Raw genomic sequence first — 18,084 nt, 5'->3', positions numbered from 1 at the left:
CATAAAAATCGAGTAATATCATTCATTGCTTACATATGATCAAAACTATTGATTATTGTAAAAAAAGAGTGTAATATTGTTGCTTACACATGTTCATGACTATTGTAAAAGGAGAATAATATTGTTACTTACAAATAAATGGTGATGACTATTGACTATTACAAGAAGAGAGTCATTTCTTGCCTACACATGGTCATGACCATTGATTATTATAAAATGAGAATAATATTATTGCTTATAGATGCTCGTGACTATTGAACATCGTAAAAAGAGAGTAATATTATTGCTTACACACGATCATGGCCAAAAAATTGTAATATTATTACTTACACATGATCATGACTATTGATTATTATAAGAAGAGAATAATATAGCTGCTTATAGATAATCATGACTATTATAAAAGGGGGGTGAGAAATTTCTGCACCAGACTTTTCCCCCGCATCCTTCATGGGGGGCTGATGGTCTGGACCGTTAGTTTTTATATAAGCTATAAGGGTTGTCTTTATTTATGAGCAATATAAACCGGTGTTAGTTCAAGTGGTACATGCTTCATTTCACTTGAGCAAATTTTCTGGATAGAAAAAATACCCGCTAGGAGAGTTAGCCTCACATGCTTATAGATATTCTTGGTTCAAACATAATTGCCTCCAATACGAGAATACACCACGTAGTGTCATGATGATCTCAAAGAAAGAAGCTTGGTCTTATATATAGATGGGTGATAGTGTAAACATGAGAAGCACTTAAGAAAGAGTAAGTACATTAGAAATGGAATTAGAAGCATCGAGTTGGGTGATACCAACTTCAATATTTCTCATCTCATTTTTATTGATGATTACAAAATTCACAAAACAAACACAAATCAAGAACAAGAAGCATAAAATATTCCCACCAAGCCCACCTGCTATACCAATGATAGGCCATATTGATCTGATAAAACAACCCCTCCATCGAACTCTAGATAAACTAACACAAAAATATGGTGACATAATATTTCTTAAACTTGGTACACGTAATGTTCTTGCTGTTTCTTCACCTTCAGGTGTAGAAGAATGTCTTACAAAGAATGATATAATATTTGCAAACCGTCCTCGTACACTTGCAGCTAAGCATCTCAATTACAATAGCATGACGGTTGGTTTCTCTTCCTACGGCGATCATTGGCGCAATCTCCGCCGGCTAACAACACTAGAATTGTTCTCTTCCAATCGACTTGCTATGTTCACTACAGTTAGAGAACAAGAGGTGCAACTTGTTGTCAAGCAAATATTTCAAGACTGCAAAGGGAAACTATCAACGGTATAATGTTCAAATTAAATTTCTTCAATTTTTTTCTTCATGGCGAGTTTCGGTGTAAGGATAAAATTATTTGTCTTTTGAACTAATGATATGATAAATGAATGCACCCCACCTACACGTGAGGATACATGTATAAAATAATAAAAAAACATAATAGAAATTAGAAGTGTAAATCAAAATATTCAAAGTAAAAAATATAATAGAAATTGAAAATCATTGTCATCCAAAATTCCAAGTACCAAAACTAGAAAATATAGTAGAATAATTCATAAAATTGCTTATTGTTTAGCCGTAGAAACAATTTCTTCTCCTCCTTGGCGACGATAGATATTGTGGATCGAAGAGTCAATATGGTGGAACAGCTATTAGAGGGTCAATGCGGTGTGACGATATGTTGGTATGAGTCGTTGTGGTGTTTAAATAAGTCGATGTTTATTGAAAACAAATCTGTCTTATCCTATTTTATTGAAAACGAATTTGATACGCGTCTTGATATTTATTTATTTTATTTTTAATTTTTGGATACTCTATTAATACATATTCTTCACGAATCCAAACTTATTTGTGTCGGATACGTATTGTATACTGACATGCAAGGGTATTCGACAAATCCATGCTTGAGAGCTCCCGACTACGTGGGTGGTTATTTTGTTTGATCTGATTATATATAATTGTGATATATAGCAGGTAAACCTTAGGGAGAGACTTGTGGAGCTTTCATTCAATATAATGTTAAGGGTTATATCAGGGAAAAGGTACTATGGGCAACATGCAGTTGCACAAGAAGGGAAGGAATTTCAGATGCTGATGAAGGAGTTTGCAGAATTGCAGGGAAATGAGAATTTGATTGACTTTTTTCCAATACTGAAATTGATTGATTTCAAAGGGATGACAAAAAAGATGGTGAAAATGATGAACAAGATGGATAACTTCCTTCAGATGCTAGTTGATGAGCATGAGAGAAATAGAGCCATCACTGAAGTCAAAGACCCAAAACACATGACTTTGATTGATGTTATGTTGGATCTACGACAAACTGAACCAGAATTCTATACCAATGAAACAGTCAAAGGAGTTATTCTGGTAACAAATTCTAAGTTTTCATATACAATTTTCCTCACTTATCTAGAAAGCTAGATATAGGATAAGAAATCAATGTTAATAATATAATTGTGATAAGGACAAAATTTGAGATACTGGATCACTCCATTCATATTTTAAGCCCCGGTTATACCTTCTCTTTTAAACGTGATGAATAAGAAAAAAAAATAGACTTAGTACAAATACAATTATCTAGAAAGTTAGGTTTGAATTATTTATTTAAGAGAAATAATCACTCTTTTTCTTCTGAATACAATATTTGGATAAAAACAAATTCACATGTCAGCAAATGTGCAATTGAACGTTAAATAGCGAATTTAAGAGAAAAAAAGGCAAATTGGGTCAGAAAATTCGATATATTGACTAGTGAACCGAAGTAGTTGATTTTGGTTTGTACATAAAAGTACTTACATATACTAGTTGTTGTTATAAAAATATGCAGTCAATGCTGGTAGCTGGTGCTGAAACATCAGCAACAACCTTAGAGTGGGGAATGGCTCTTCTCCTCAACCATCCAAAAGTATTGAATAAAGTTAAGGTTGAGATACAAACTCATGTAACTCATCAAGATCAACTCTTAAATGAATCAGATAGTATGAAACTTACATATTTACACAATGTAATAACCGAGACACTTCGTCTATATCCAGTGGCTCCACTTCTTATACCACACGAGTCAGCAATTGATTGCAAAGTTTGTGGTTATGATATACCACAAGGAACAATGCTACTGGTGAATTTATGGACCTTGCAGCGCCATCCCGACGTGTGGGCAGATCCTACAAGGTTTATGCCTGAGAGATTTGAGGGAGGAGCGTGCGGTGAAGTGTATAATATGATTCCATTTGGCCTTGGAAGGAGAGCTTGCCCTGGAGCTGTTATGGCAAAACGTTTTATGGGGCATGCATTAGGAGCATTGATTCAATCTTTTGAGTGGGACAGAATTGGAGAAGATGAGATTAACATGGAAGATGGGGTAGGCCTTACTATGCCCAAAGTTGAGCCTTTGGTAGCTTTATGCAGGCCACGCCAAGAAATGATTCAGGCTTTATCCAAAATATGAACTATGCATGCTTTTCTTGTTGAATAAGTTACCTTTTACTTTAAGTGAATAAGGCGAGGTATATCAGATGTTGTACTATAGCAGCCAATGTGTCTATGTACTATGTGTTATTAAATAAATTACTTATTCTGTGGATATAAAGTTGAAGTGAATGATGTCAAAATGACTTAGTATATTGTACTATAGCAATAAATTACTTGTTTGTTGCACTAGCTAAATTTAGATGGGTCAACTGAATAAGCTGCTTCTGTGGATCTCTCCTTACAATTCAGGTGGAGTTGGCTAAAATTACGGCATCAAGAAAGGTTCTTCATTCCATAACTCCACAACTCAATTACTACATTCTTATAAACTTGATTTGTCAGAAAATGGTAAATCATTCAGATTTTATGTCACGCCAAATGAAAATTAATGCATCATAGAATTTTTTTAGAAGGATGGCAGTTCAAAGATCAATAACAGTCCTAGTAGCTATGTTGTAACTTGTAAATGGACCACAGGACCAGCTATTTGGAAGAGAATGTTTCCAGGGATTGCACTTCTAGTAGATAACCAGAGGACAGTGTCTCTGTCAAACCAAATTTACTCCCCAACAGCCATGAAGGGTAATCCCCTAAGATTTCAACGAAGCAAGTCAGAACAAGAGAAATCAATGAAAAATAGGAAGTCAAGAAGGAAAGTGCATATATTCCAAAGTGAATAGGTTCCACTCTTCTCAAGACTTAAATCACATAAAAATAAATGGCTTACCAGCCTCCATGTCTTGAGAAGTAGTCATTATCTAATGATATAGCGAGAGCTACCGCTACAGCTCTCTCCGCCAGGGTCAAGGGGCGACTGACTTCAAGGTCCTCAATCTGCAGAAATAACATCATATCAATTAGTAAAGAAAATAGGATAAAAAATGAGTTTCTTAAGATAGGGGACGCTACCGCAGAAGCAAGGCCAATCTTGGAGCTGGGATCAGAACTCCCAAATCGAATCACATACTGACCAGCATCAGTCAAAATCTGCACATTTCAAAATATAATTGCAATATCATCACTAAGGTTTGAACTCCAGCACATAAGCTAAAAAGTATGAAGAATTCAACATAAAAATCTTCCAGTCTAATTCAGTGGAATGACTTCAAAAAAACTGCTAGACAAGTTGATTGATGATAGGAGGCCTAAGGTTAAACCAGTAGCAAATTAGAAATAGGAAGAAAAAACATGGGGTAAGGAGAGACAGGGAATCTGGAAGAAAAATCTGAACTAATAACCCTTACACTTTTGAAAATTCCTTTAGGATAGAAACCCTGTTTAAAAACAAATCATAACCCTTCGATAGTAGATTTAATTGGAGCGTATCGGGTAGCTTGAATAAGAAGAATTGGAAAGACAAAACAAACCAAAATAAGGCTGATGCAGCCCCCCCCCCCAATGCTCTCACATCACAAGTGCAGAAGTCCAAATCTATCTCATACAATGTAAACTGAACCTTGAGTCCCAAGGTAAAAATTGATTAGATCAAAATACCATAGATCAACCCCAGAGAAGACTACCACATTTCATAATAAAGTTATTTATTTGACATACTACTGGGTACTAGTTAATTTGATCAGTTAACTGTTTCCTCTCCCTCTGCTTTTGCTCTTTTCTTTCCCCGCACTCTCTGTCTCTCCTTTTACCAGTCACTAACGGCGCTGCTGCTAAATTGTATACCAGGACAAAACTTTGTTTTATTTTTCGGTGAGGGATAGTTCAGGAGGGAAATTTGCTCCATTACCGGGGCAGAAATTGAACCCAAGACCCTTTTGTCAACACAAATGAGTCGTACCAAACCAACTAAGCCAACCATTACTGCTTCACTTGAAACTTTAAAAACCTTTTCACTTGCATCTAACCCCATACCTCACTAGGTACGTGCCTCGTGCACTAGGTCGCCCTTAATTTAAACTTTAAAAACCAATGTCCAGTAACATCACTTGACATTGAACTGGAACAAAGAAATATAGGTAACTTGGCAAAGCGGTTGATTACAGTAGGTATCAACTATCAAGTTAGCAAACTTGGATTTATTTTGAAGAACAAATCCAACAGAGATCCTCAGCAGGTAATATATATTCTAAAAAAGAAAATACTTAAAATAGTTAAAATTGTCTGACCAAGCAAAAGAGAATAAGCAAGCATGCTTAACAAAGGTTATAAAAGCAAAAAAGTAAATGCCAAAATCCAACCTCAAAGCCAAAGCCCCTCCAATCACGATCTACTTGAGCAAGCACTTCACCATTAATATCTTTCATTGTGAATGTCCAATTCCAGAAGCCAGGATTCTCAACCACTGCAAACTGCTTATTCCTGTAAATCTTATTCTCTTAGAATTGATATCGTACAATCAAAGCATCTGTCAAGAACTCCAAACGGATCGGAGAGATCTCTTGAGCCTACTTTTATTTTTTGCTCTTCTATTTTCACTATTTTACAGGATTCACTATCCTATTAAGAACTCTTCTGTTGCAGCAACATCTTTTTATCACCAAGTTGCTTTTTGGAAAAAACACTGAAGAAATGACCATTTATTTGCAACTATAATAGCAAAAGATGACACGCTTATTGGAATTAAGGAAGAAAAGGATTATATATAGACACATATGTAAGTGTTGGCACCAAGTAATCAATAAACAAGTTATAATTATATATGTCACATTAGATACAGACAGAAAAGTTAAAAGCAATGATATTCAATATGATGTAAGTTTCTACATAAACAAAATTCAAAGCTCCATAAATTAAAAAATAATACAGCCTGCATTACTTTTATTTCACATGTGGACAGTTAAATAACTTCTGGTAGTTTTTAAGTTTGGGTTAGCAATATCAAGTTGAACCTAGTGGGCATATAAATGACACAAAATGAATGAAAGTCAACCTCTTGTGTTACAAGGATTTAGAGAAAGAAAAAAGTTTACAAGGTTAAACTCTTAATTCAGACAAAACATTGTAAACATTAGCTCTCCCATCGCTGGGCCCTTCTAGTATATGTAAATGACTTTACAATTTAGAATATAATGTAATACTTAAACTTCTAAAGAATTGAATAACGGTATAACACATATCTTGGCCTCAAAAACTTAATGGAAAGGGTAATTTTATATTTACAAAATTAGTTATAACAACCACAACAGAAAAATAGTACGTTGTAATTACCCCAGGTACAAATCATAGATTCTCCTCCAAAGGTGCCACCGCCTGTGAACTACTCCAATTTCCTGAAGAGAGATTTGACACGATTAATACTTAATAGTTAATAGCTAAAATGCTGATAAACAACTTAATAGTGTAACAGCAATGGACAGCATTTAACAAAATGACATACCTTACCATCTATTTCTGCATAAATTGAGCTTGTTATCCACCAAATGGGTCTGCGAACCTAATAATCATGGAAAAGGACAGCCTCAAGACAATTAAAGACGGGTGTTGTTCACATGTCATAAGTGTGAATTGAAATAAACTTTTTATGTGCATAGAAAATAACAAATACAAAAAGCTGTATATTTCCCTCACCGTAAAGAGCTCACTTCCCACAGCATCAGTTATTTGTGCTACAAAAGGTCGCCTTGTACGAAGCAGCTGCAGCAAGAAAGGGTCAATTGGAATGAAATAAACGGGTATTTAAACAAAATTTATAAACAATACATCTTCAATAAATGAAGTTTCACTTTTGGGTTTCTATAATTTACATGTCGCGTTCTCCTACTTTCCAGAAGTTGTTGATTTGTCATGGCATATTTCAGAAGGCTAGGCAGCATTATACAAGAGAAGCAGCAATAAAACACATTCTAGAAGTCACACTCATTGGGAAACTTTCAACTGATTACAAACTCAACTGTGGTCAATGGGGTTGTACAAATTGCATACTCTTTCTGAGTAAGCTTCCTCTTCCTCCCCATTCTTTAACAATTCCAGAGGGTAAACATTTTCTCATTTTTTGTATTTAATGTTACCCATTTTGAGAAAGGTAACGCCGATGAAATTAGTGTGGAAGGACAACACTGGTTGTAGGAGAAGTTATCAATGATTATGATTTCTATAGAATGGTGGGTAAACAGAAAAATGAGAACAAGTTAAATTATTACCATGTGGATGATAAATGAAACAAGTAAACAATTAAAACAAACAATTAAAAGAAACGAAACTAACAAGATTTAAATACCTGTCTAGCAATGATGCTGCTCTGTTCGCGAATAAAACCTACAGGCTGCATCAGAACAAGTAGTAAACAAGGTCAACCATCATTACTATGGGCAGATGGTACAACAGAGTAGTGAAAGGGAGATATAATTATTACTGACCGATTGGGGGTAGCACACATCTACAATGGCATAACGGTTTTCCTTCAATCCAATCAATCAAAACCAAAAACTCAGATGATAAAGAACCACGATCTCGAGATGCAAATTATCCATAGCTAGTATGTAAAGAAAATGATAGAATGGAATAGAAATTATCCTAAGAAAAATAGGGCTGAAGGAAACGAGACCTCGAACCTGTTCAAAGCCAAATACAAGATTTGCCCACTCAATATCTCTGGTGATGAGCAAGTTGGACCTGGCAAGCAGAGGTGCTACCTTGGCCTAATAATATATAAGAAAAAGGAACAAATATTAAATCTCCATATTAAATTTGACATATTTCATGGTATAGTTATCTGATTTCATGGTATAGTTCAACATATTATATAGTCTCAAGTATCAGAAATCATAATAATGCTTGTTTCACATGACATTAAGTATTGAATATAAAATGATATTAAACGATGATAGAAGGAAAAGAGAGTTACTTCTTGAAGAGATTGAGGGTTACTGAGAGAAGATTGAGAGATAGGTGGTTGCTTCAAGACACGTTTGGCTTTAACATCATCATCTTCATCAAATCTTCTACTCCTAATTTGATTATTGGGGTTAGTGATTTTGGTATCAGCAACCCAAAGCTTAACGAGGAAATCTCTGGTTAATTGATGATCAGAAAATGGTGCATTTGCGAATCGGCGACAAAGAATGTTCTTCTTGGATACGCAACGCCATGCTTCCTTTGCCCAATTCATCTTCTTCTGCCTCTACTCTCTCCAACATTATTTTTTAATTTTATCTTTTATTATTATACTACAACAACACCTACCAACTATAAAATTACAAATATTTTTTTAGAGAAAAAGATGTATGCATTGAGAACTTACAAGATTTGTACACTATAATTGTATCATCACCATTGATGTTTATTATTGTTGACGTTGACTTAAAAAAAAAAAAGTAATCCAAATGAAAAATGGATGAGCATGTGTATAAATCTTTACACAGTTGGTGTGCAGGTTTTACACTCATTTTTTTAATATGTAACTACACAAATAAACTAAATACTCTCTTCAATTATTCATTCATCATCTCATTTCTAAAGTTTTTTATTTTTAAATTAGTGGGAAATGTATGTTTATAATTTTAGAGAGAAAAAAATATATACACTAACAGTGAATTTTTTACACTGTCACTTCATTCATCATTTACTTTGAATCATAATTAACTTTTGTAATCTAAATGAATGATATAAATCTTTACACCGTCAATGTATATACAAATTCGGATGTCATGGCCCAGTTTATCTAATGGGAATTTTTTTACACGTCTTAGATTGAGTTGCCCATGTCTTATTATTTCATAATTCTCTTTTATCCCTCAAACCCCTTTAATTAGTGTAGTTTTTATTGTATTAAAGGAGTTAGTGAATATAACTCTTGACTATTAAATACTTACTACCACTGCATAATCATCATGGGGTGCCACCCGTTAGTGAAAATAATATATTGCAAATTTGTGACTCATTCTTGATAATTCATTATGGTGTTGATTGTGATATTGAAGGATTTAACTCACAAAAAGGTGCCTTAGAAAGCAAGCTTGTCATCTAGCGAGAAAACTACAACTCTCTCCTCATTACATGATATTGAACATGATCTTAGTAGAAAGCCATTACATGATACATTCCTCCAATAAATGATGGCACTCATCAAAACTTGAATTAACCCATCTTGACAACAATATGTCTCCTTCCTCTGAGAGTTCTCTATTTCAGAGTATCTCCAATGTGTAAATCCATTTCATATCAAAAAGCACTTGTTGCTAGCACATATTATATAGGCAAATGAAAAGGCCAAAGTAATTGCAACAACCCAAATGAATTGAACCATAATAACATGTTCGGTAAAATATAAGTAGAATACCATGCTAAGCTCCCAATGTTTTGACAGATTCATTATTTCTATGAATTTGAACACCACAAGCACAGCCACATAGAAACATGACAAAAAGTGGGAAGGGGAAAATCAAATGAGAATGACCTTGTATTAAGCCATAACAAAATGGCAACAAAATTTAGTTAGTCATTGTCATGCATATTGGAGCAAGTTACATATATTAAGAACCCTGATAGGCCAAGCAACTATATACTTCATCAGCTTCAGATGTAAAGCCAAAAAAATTGATCACCATTCACAGCATCTTAGAATGAACTGCCCAAAACCAATCTCCAAGTGCTAAGGACAAAAGACCTGCAGTGGAGAATATACATAATGTAATGCAATGAGAAATATGAACGTAACTCATGATTAAATAAGATGATAGTTCAAACCTGGAAAATTAGAAGGATGAGGTTCCTAGTGCTATTGAGGAGTATCCAGCAGCTTTTCTCTCCTTCAGAGTTGTGGATAACCAGTCCAAGCCCTCATATAGGCCATCGCCCTTGAGCGCACAAGTCGCTTGTATGTGCCATTTTCTATTCTTGAGATCAAAGAGACCTAATCCTTCACATACTTCCCTTGGTGTCATTGCTCCTCTCTGGAAAAGAAAAGGAAAATATTCACAATTATAATGACCAGACTCTATAAACTGTTTGGAGGATAGGAGCTTGTTCAGGAAGAACCTATGAAGCACAGTCATTGACATGGACGCATAACAAGATACAGACAAGGCACAAAAATTGGTCATTTGATCTTTACTCATAAAGATAACCTTAAATGTCTGATAATTCAGTCAAAAGAACATAGATGAAGAAGTATCGAAGATATACCAGGTCCTGTTTGTTGGCAAACACCAAGATGACACTGTTGAGCATAAATGGGTCATTTATTATATTCTGCAAGTATTCCATGGATTTATTTAAAGTCTATTTGGAATAGTATGGTATACAAACATACGAACATAAATATATACATATCAACATAAATATATATTTATAACCTGAAATTCCTGCTTTGCTTTTCCAAGTCTCTCACGGTCCAGACTGTCAACAACATATATCTGCATAAATGCACCCATCAGCATATAAGCATCAACCTTGGCACCTGGCTACATAAGACCCCCTATCCCGTCTTTTGGTTTTTACTGAATAGATGAATTTAATTATCATAACGATAGAGAGAAAATTTCACAGAACAGCCATAAGACACAAGTTTTGTTTTCAATAAAAAGCTCAAAATCATGGACATTAAAATTAAATCTTACCAGACCATCCGTGTTGTTAAAATAGTGCCTCCAAAGTGCCCTTAATTTCTCTTGACCTCCAACATCCCAAACCGTGAAAATAACATTCTTATACTGAACCTTCTCCACATTGAAACCTGCAGAGCAATAAAACTATTTCCAGTTGTAACTATCCTTATGCTAGACTGAAACATGATACATGTTCTAAACCATTCAATTGTCGTTAATACATCATGATTTGAAACGGTAAAATAGATTAACAGATTAGAAATGTTGAATGGAAAAAGAACGAACCAATAGTAGGAACAGTGGATAAAACCTCTCCAATGTGGAGTTTGTAGAGGATAGTAGTTTTGCCAGCAGCATCAAGACCAAGCATCACAACCTGAAGGAACCATAATAAATTAAATAAAAAAGAAATAAAAAGAAAGAAAGAGAGAAAGAAGAAAAGGGGTTACCCGCATCTCTGTATTGGCGAAGAAGGTATCAAAGAGCTTCCGAAAAGTTTGACCCATCGCCTATCGAATAATTAATAAACTCTTTTTCTTCTTTCTAATTTCAAATCACAAAGGCAAAAGGGAAGGAAGGAGAATAGAATTGCGTTGCGTTTTGCTTTGCTTTCTTTCCTCTCTTCCTTCCTTTTCCCATTCACAAAATTATTCTAAGTAAAAATAGAACACTTTCCCTTTCTTATTTATATACATATATAAGATTAGTAGTAATCTTCAACATTTTCTTTTCACCGCTCAACCTTGTATCATCTATACTAATATATAAAGCAAATACATGTTATAACTGTCAAAATGGTATAATTTCTTATTCCCTATTTTACCCTTTCATAATTTCTTATTTCTAAAATTTTATTTACATTTAGAGGGTCTTAAATGTATATTACTCTCATTTGTAACTTCCAAGACATATATTTAGTTTTACACTAAGAAAGAATGTTGATGAAAAGAATGAATTGCAGTTTTAAAGAAGTTTAGGAGAGAAAGTAGATAGAACACAGAGAAAGTGGTAACAATAAAACAAATCACCCCATTCTCTTTATAATTTCTACTACATCTATGTTCTCATTCAATTCTTCCTCATCCACTTTTCCAACCAATTTTTTTCCACATGAATTGAGAAATGTCAGGTATGCACCGAATTTATTCCAATTATGTGATTATACTTTGCTTACCTTCTGTTAAGTTATATGTGTATATATTGTTCTCATTTTTTCTTATTCATTTACATTTTGTTTGATGAAATGCCAAAGTGAGTTATATTATCAAATACATTTGTTACATTGCTTAAAATACCAACTTTGACAAAGGCTTAGAATCTCCTTGAGAGATGGTGGGTTTATTCCTTAAATTTTTTTGCAAAAGTTTTATGCCTACTTAAAACAAAGTTAAGTAAAGTATTGTTGTGTTTTGCTCCATTGTATATAATTTTTTTGTTGAAAAAACTCCGATACATTTGTTTTATGATTTTAAGTATATTTGTGTTAATAATTTCTATATGCAGTTGTTTCTCTTTGTGGGGCACTAATGTGAATTGCATCCATAATATCAATGAGATTGTTATTTCAATTAGGAAGCGGTGGAGTGGAAGTAAGGTAAGCCACAAATTATCTCTCATGACTCAAAATAGGATGCATATTCCATGCTTTAATCTAGAAAAAAAAATTTCTTCTTTGAGTTCTTTATACATGCTATCTTTATATTGTTGTTATATTGAGTTTTGTATGAAACTCATATAATGCATACATTTTTCCCCTAATAAAAGTGATGAGGAAGAAGAAAGACCCATTTTGATAAGTACAAAATTGGTTGATCACTCTATAAAACAATCATGTATTACTCCTTTATCAATTAGTATTAGTATCACAATAATTTATACATAGGTTTTCAGGGATATTAGTATCTAAACAGAACATTAGTATTTGCTATTACAGTCATGTCAGGGATAAGGCAGTCCACAACTCTTGCTAAATGTAATTGGAAAGATCATTTATCTCCTGAGGGCTTCAAGTACTGATATAATAGCATGACTGATGTAAGTTGGGTTAGAAGTTATTGAGTAAAAATTATATTTCCTTTTTTTATTTTTTTTATTTTACTATTGGAACTAACATTATTTGGAATGAACCTATAGTGGGAGAAACCTGAAGAGTTGACACTATATGAACAATAAAGACTACCTGATCAACCGTCATAAACTTAATCACAACCTTCAATTTTATCTGCCTAACAAGTTCTAAAAATGAAACTGATATAACCTCAAAGTCACTTCCAAGGACATAATCTCCACTAGCAACAAATGCAGCAACCTTCTATGTCTTATTCGGTAAGAATCTCTATCATCCTTCATTCTCTTAGTGAAAGATGATTTTTATTTTATGTAGCTGACTTTTCTTTTTGTAATTCAATATTTGTTTAAGTGACATATTTTGACTTGGTGCAAGTTCTTTAGAGAAGTCTAATTGGAATATGAAAGTGCTTATGTTGTATATATTATCTTTATTTAAAATAAACTTTTTACTTTATTACATTAATGAATGACTAACATACTTAGTATATGTTTCTATATTGGGTAAATATAATATATAGACTACACGTTACAAACAATAGGAAAGCGGATTGACAAGCACGAGAATGCTTGTCAACACGCTAGTATTATATTATCACAAAACAATACATGCAACATTATTATTCTAACAATCTGAATAAATACTAAATTTTATAATGATTCTTATAAATTTTCATACTTAGATATCACAATCTAATATAATATAAGACTATAATATTTATACACAATGATTTTATTATTCACCATTCATTTCTATTATTATATTTAAAGTCAATAATAATTACTAAGAATTCTCTTATACAATCAATCTATATATTTTTCTAAATCAACCTACACATAAAACATATGTATTACTTTCCTGGTCATTTATTATCAATCTTATAGTACATAATATTTACTTGTGAAAATGGAAGGGTTTATAAACTATTTTTTGGGGATATGTTATTTTATATTATATGACATCACTTATTATGGTAGTTTCATGAAAAAATCCATCTTAATATAGTTTTTTAGGACAATATTGGTGATTCTATCATTATTTTTCGGTATTAAAGACTAGTTTTCAATTACCAAGTGAGGAACCTTAGTATACAAAAAAACTTTATCAAACCATTAACTTCTAGTCTTAAACATTTCATTACTTTTTTTATTAATCTCATTAGTTTTTATCTTTGTTTTGAATTAGTATAAAATAAATTGAGACATTAATATCATTTGTGATTGTTTATATATGATTATTGCACCTAGATAAGTTAGGCAAATACTTTTATAATAATTAATTATTATTGATATTAGCTATTAAGACTTTGTCCAAAAGTGAAAGGAGGGGATTGTGCATCTGTGAGTTTGAACCCAAGTGTTCAGCTAACATTTCTAACATGTGAACTCACTTCTAGGACACAACTTTGATATTAATTGATATAGTAATTTCAGATAATACTTATAAAATGGTAATAAGTTAATGATATATGGGAAGTCATTAATTTCAATACTAATTAATATTTTTGAAGGTTATTTAGCATGAAAATAAAATGGTATTGTAATATTAATATTTGTTTAGTTAAGGTGGAATGTTTATATACCAAAAGCATAAATTTAAGTAGTATTATGAAAGGTTCTTGATCTATCATGATGGAGAGGGCAAGTGCTTTAAAAAGTAAGGCGAAATACAACTTTCAATTACATATGTATTCTTTTGGTTATAATGAAATTACATTTTTGCCATTAAAAACAAGTAAAAAATATACACTTGCGTCTCCATTAATTGAGAGGATCCTTACTACTTTCATTGTACTAGCTATTATTCCTAGTTATCATGTGAGTGAGAGCACATTTGTTGTTCCACAATGTATGTCACTCTACCTGTAAATGATTATGATTGGTTGAAAAAATGTATTTAAATTAAATTTTTAATAATTAATCATTTTTCTGATAAGGAACGACACATACATCGAGTAATATATTGTTTTGGGACAGCCTATCTATTATTAGAGTTAATATAGGTTGCAGATGAAGTTGTTGCTGAATTTGACAGCAACAGTATGTTGAGAAAAATATGAGTGGAAGGATCTATGATGCTCTCAATGTTCTCATGGCAATGCATATAATTTGTAAGGAAAGGCTAAAATCCCAATTACTATATATCCATCCCAAACACACACCATTTATATATATTTTTATACAAACCAAACTACTACAACATATTCTTATCAAGCCAACAAGAACATTATAACCTTTATTCATAAAAACAGAGAAGGTTGTGTGAAAGATGAAGATTTTAAGGACGGAACTTGCAAGCAGTTTTGAGTTCTTCTGCTGGTTTGTTCCCTGCAAATCCAGCATCTACCCAAGCCGAGTAACCTCCTCCCACATTAACAATATGCTTAAATCCCTGCATTTAACACACCTTATGTTATTATGCAATGTTAATAAAAATACTCTATCATTGACCCTTAATGTCTTATGATACTATCAGATTGAGACTTACTGAATCAATGAGATCAACACTGGCTTTGAGTGATCTTCCTCCACTATTACAAGCCTGGTCAATAATATGTTATATTGTTGGTTTATATTTTATAGAAAATCAAAGGCTATAAATATCTTACCACAACTAAGTTATCCTCACTGTTGAATAATGCTGATACCTGCCCAACAAAATCTGGGTTTTTCACCCTTCCTGTTCATTTCCAAACAAGTCTCATTATTCACTCAATTTATGTTTGCTCAGTTTATTTGCATAAAATGTTGAATTCACATTACCCGCTTCTGTGATGAACATGTAGGGGACATTATGAGCATTATCAGCATGGCTTTTGTTGAATTCCTCAACTGACCTACTCAATGGTAAACACAATAGACTTAGTTCAAAAGATAAGGAAAGTTGGAGAATCTAAAACCCTTTACTACCTGACATCAAGATAAGTGTAAGCAGCTGAATTGAGCAGATCTTTGGCAGCATACACATCTACAGTTACAACATCTTCATGGCTGCACACAAAATACTAAGAAGGTGGTTTTCCGAGAAAAAATGAATAATAAGATTTTCTTGGGACAGAGAATCCTTATCCTATATAATGATCCATCGAATGGAAATATGGCGTCTTACCGGTTGGTGGCAGCCATTAATTCCTTTTGTTATAGCAATGAATATGGAGGAATCAAATTGCTTTACTAAGGTCTATGGTGTCTCTAATGATGGCATTCTGATATATATATTATGACATAGCCAGTAGCTTATGGCGTGCGACCCACGTATAATAGACGAAATGCATGTACCTTTCATTTGTTTTTTATATGTATACTGATATATATGAATATAAAGCTTACTTCTCTAACAATGTAATGTTATTTAAACCCAAGTTGAACTAAAGTCGTAGTTGACAGTTAATAAATTAGTCGTTGCTTCATGAATCATGAGACAATGTAGTTATTGTGCATTAGTTCAGTTGGTTTGACTTCAGATTATCATGGAATTAAAAACAACAAATTATTTAACATCCCATTATTTAGATAAAAATGATTATAATTTTGATATTTAAATGTTGGAAGCTCTTTTGATCTTTTGTTCATTCTTATTGGCTCGTTCTAGTTATATTTATATTTGAAAGAAATGGTTAAAGTGGGTAGAGGTTGTTCTAGTTTTATGGGCCGACCCATGAATAACATAAGATTGATTTATTGATTGAATTTAGGGTTTATGTGTAAGAAATGGGTTCAAGTGTTCTTTTGAGGAGCATCATCAAAGCATCATCAACCACGATAATTTCATCATCCAAGAGATCCTTCACCCTTCTTGCTCCTCAAATCGGTAACCATACCTCCAAATGGATGCAGGTAAATACCATTTTCACTTCATTATTTCAATTTCACATCACAAAGCATCAAAATTATCTATTATCATTAATTGAGACAGGGAAATAGAGGCATGGATTTCTGTATAAGATAGTCCTTAGGACTAATGTGTCACTAACATTAACTAATTTTACCGGATTTGAGATTCTTGAAGAGAATGTGAGAAAATAAATGGAAGAATTAGAGGATCATGGAAGAGAATGTGAGGAAATAAAGTACTCATTCATTCTGGGTGGCAAAATTCACTATATGAGAAGCTTCTAGGTAACATAAATGGAAGAATTAGAGGATGGAAAATTGGAATTACTTTGTTGATTATCAGAAGGATCTCCCATTTGTATTTTACTCCACCTTAGCAAGTCTAGCTTATAGTAGTTGGTCTGCACTACTGGAATTAAGTCATTACTGCAATCAGAATTGAGCTCAGGAAGTTGTGAAACTTATATCTGTTTCTCGTGTTATAGGATACAAGCAAGAAGTCTCCGATGGAGCTGATTAATGAAGTCCCACCTATTAAGGTTGAAGGCAGGATAGTTGCTTGTGAAGGAGGTATAATTGCAATGTTCGAATCTCTTCTAACTTTCAAAGATTTATTGCTGAAGGAAACAGAATCTTACACTTTCTGGTTTAACATTGTTAGTTATGTTGGATTTTAACTAATCTGGACATTGCTGTCTGTGGTTTCAGATACCAATCCCGCACTTGGACACCCAATTGAATATATATGCCTTGACTTGGAAGCCCCAGCTGTTTGCAAATATTGTGGCCTGTGTTATGTTCAGGATCATCACCATTAAGACATGCTGTCTACAATTATTCTTCTCTGTATGTGAGGAGTAGCTGCTGAACACCATCAATGTTATTCTGGTTACCTTGTTTTCTGACTAAATCTTGATGCCACAATGTTTGTTACAATTTGCTAAATAAGAATATGATAAGGTTGTTCATGTTACCATCTGCTAGTGATATACGATGTTACATTGTAATGGGCAGAGGCCGTGGAGCTATTAATTTGCTCAGTTCTAAAGAGGGGAGGGGAATTTTATTCCCTGGTTTGGTTTAGAAAATTGGAAGAGGCCAAGAGGGTAAGAAATAACCTTCATTTTTGTTGGGGAAGGGAGAGACGTGGAAATTAAATAAAACTTCAATCATTTTCCCTCTCCTCCAAAAT

At 33.2% G+C, this 18,084-nt stretch overlaps 5 protein-coding genes across 5 annotated transcripts; 2 read left to right on the top strand and 3 right to left on the bottom strand.

Annotated features, from left to right (window-relative positions):
* Positions 757-3,538, top strand: LOC109353153 (isoflavone 2'-hydroxylase-like). Its single transcript, XM_019595345.1, has 3 exons — positions 757-1,302; positions 1,990-2,385; positions 2,846-3,538. The coding sequence occupies exons 1-3, from the start codon at positions 772-774 to the stop codon at positions 3,464-3,466; spliced, it is 1,548 nt and encodes a 515-aa protein (XP_019450890.1). The 5' UTR covers positions 757-771; the 3' UTR covers positions 3,467-3,538.
* On the bottom strand, positions 3,776-8,589 carry LOC109353147 (phospholipid scramblase family protein C343.06c). The gene is made up of 11 exons (XM_019595334.1): positions 8,291-8,589; positions 7,998-8,084; positions 7,803-7,844; positions 7,664-7,708; positions 7,015-7,080; positions 6,824-6,880; positions 6,655-6,716; positions 5,685-5,805; positions 4,399-4,476; positions 4,217-4,323; positions 3,776-4,079 (listed from the first exon to the last, which is right to left on the bottom strand). The coding sequence occupies exons 1-11, from the start codon at positions 8,552-8,554 to the stop codon at positions 4,049-4,051; spliced, it is 960 nt and encodes a 319-aa protein (XP_019450879.1). The 5' UTR covers positions 8,555-8,589; the 3' UTR covers positions 3,776-4,048.
* LOC109353150 (ADP-ribosylation factor-like) lies at positions 9,637-11,660 on the bottom strand. The gene is made up of 7 exons (XM_019595340.1): positions 11,441-11,660; positions 11,277-11,367; positions 11,004-11,119; positions 10,740-10,799; positions 10,570-10,635; positions 10,132-10,337; positions 9,637-10,051 (listed from the first exon to the last, which is right to left on the bottom strand). Exons 1-6 carry the CDS (start codon positions 11,495-11,497, stop codon positions 10,140-10,142), a joined length of 588 nt encoding a protein of 195 aa, XP_019450885.1. The 5' UTR covers positions 11,498-11,660; the 3' UTR covers positions 9,637-10,051; positions 10,132-10,139.
* LOC109352816 (rhodanese-like domain-containing protein 19, mitochondrial) lies at positions 15,274-16,344 on the bottom strand. Its single transcript, XM_019595008.1, has 7 exons — positions 16,338-16,344; positions 16,168-16,190; positions 15,969-16,063; positions 15,822-15,895; positions 15,668-15,738; positions 15,547-15,600; positions 15,274-15,450 (listed from the first exon to the last, which is right to left on the bottom strand). Exons 1-7 carry the CDS (start codon positions 16,342-16,344, stop codon positions 15,337-15,339), a joined length of 438 nt encoding a protein of 145 aa, XP_019450553.1. The 3' UTR covers positions 15,274-15,336.
* Positions 16,715-17,929, top strand: LOC109353152 (NADH dehydrogenase [ubiquinone] iron-sulfur protein 6, mitochondrial-like). The gene is made up of 3 exons (XM_019595344.1): positions 16,715-16,895; positions 17,378-17,462; positions 17,601-17,929. Exons 1-3 carry the CDS (start codon positions 16,770-16,772, stop codon positions 17,708-17,710), a joined length of 321 nt encoding a protein of 106 aa, XP_019450889.1. The 5' UTR covers positions 16,715-16,769; the 3' UTR covers positions 17,711-17,929.

The sequence above is a fragment of the Lupinus angustifolius genome, chromosome LG07 (assembly GCF_001865875.1).
Source record: "Lupinus angustifolius cultivar Tanjil chromosome LG07, LupAngTanjil_v1.0, whole genome shotgun sequence".
Taxonomy (NCBI): domain Eukaryota; kingdom Viridiplantae; phylum Streptophyta; class Magnoliopsida; order Fabales; family Fabaceae; genus Lupinus; species Lupinus angustifolius.
The sequence above is the reverse complement of the archived record's forward strand: the minus strand, read 5'-3'. Positions and strand labels throughout refer to the sequence as shown.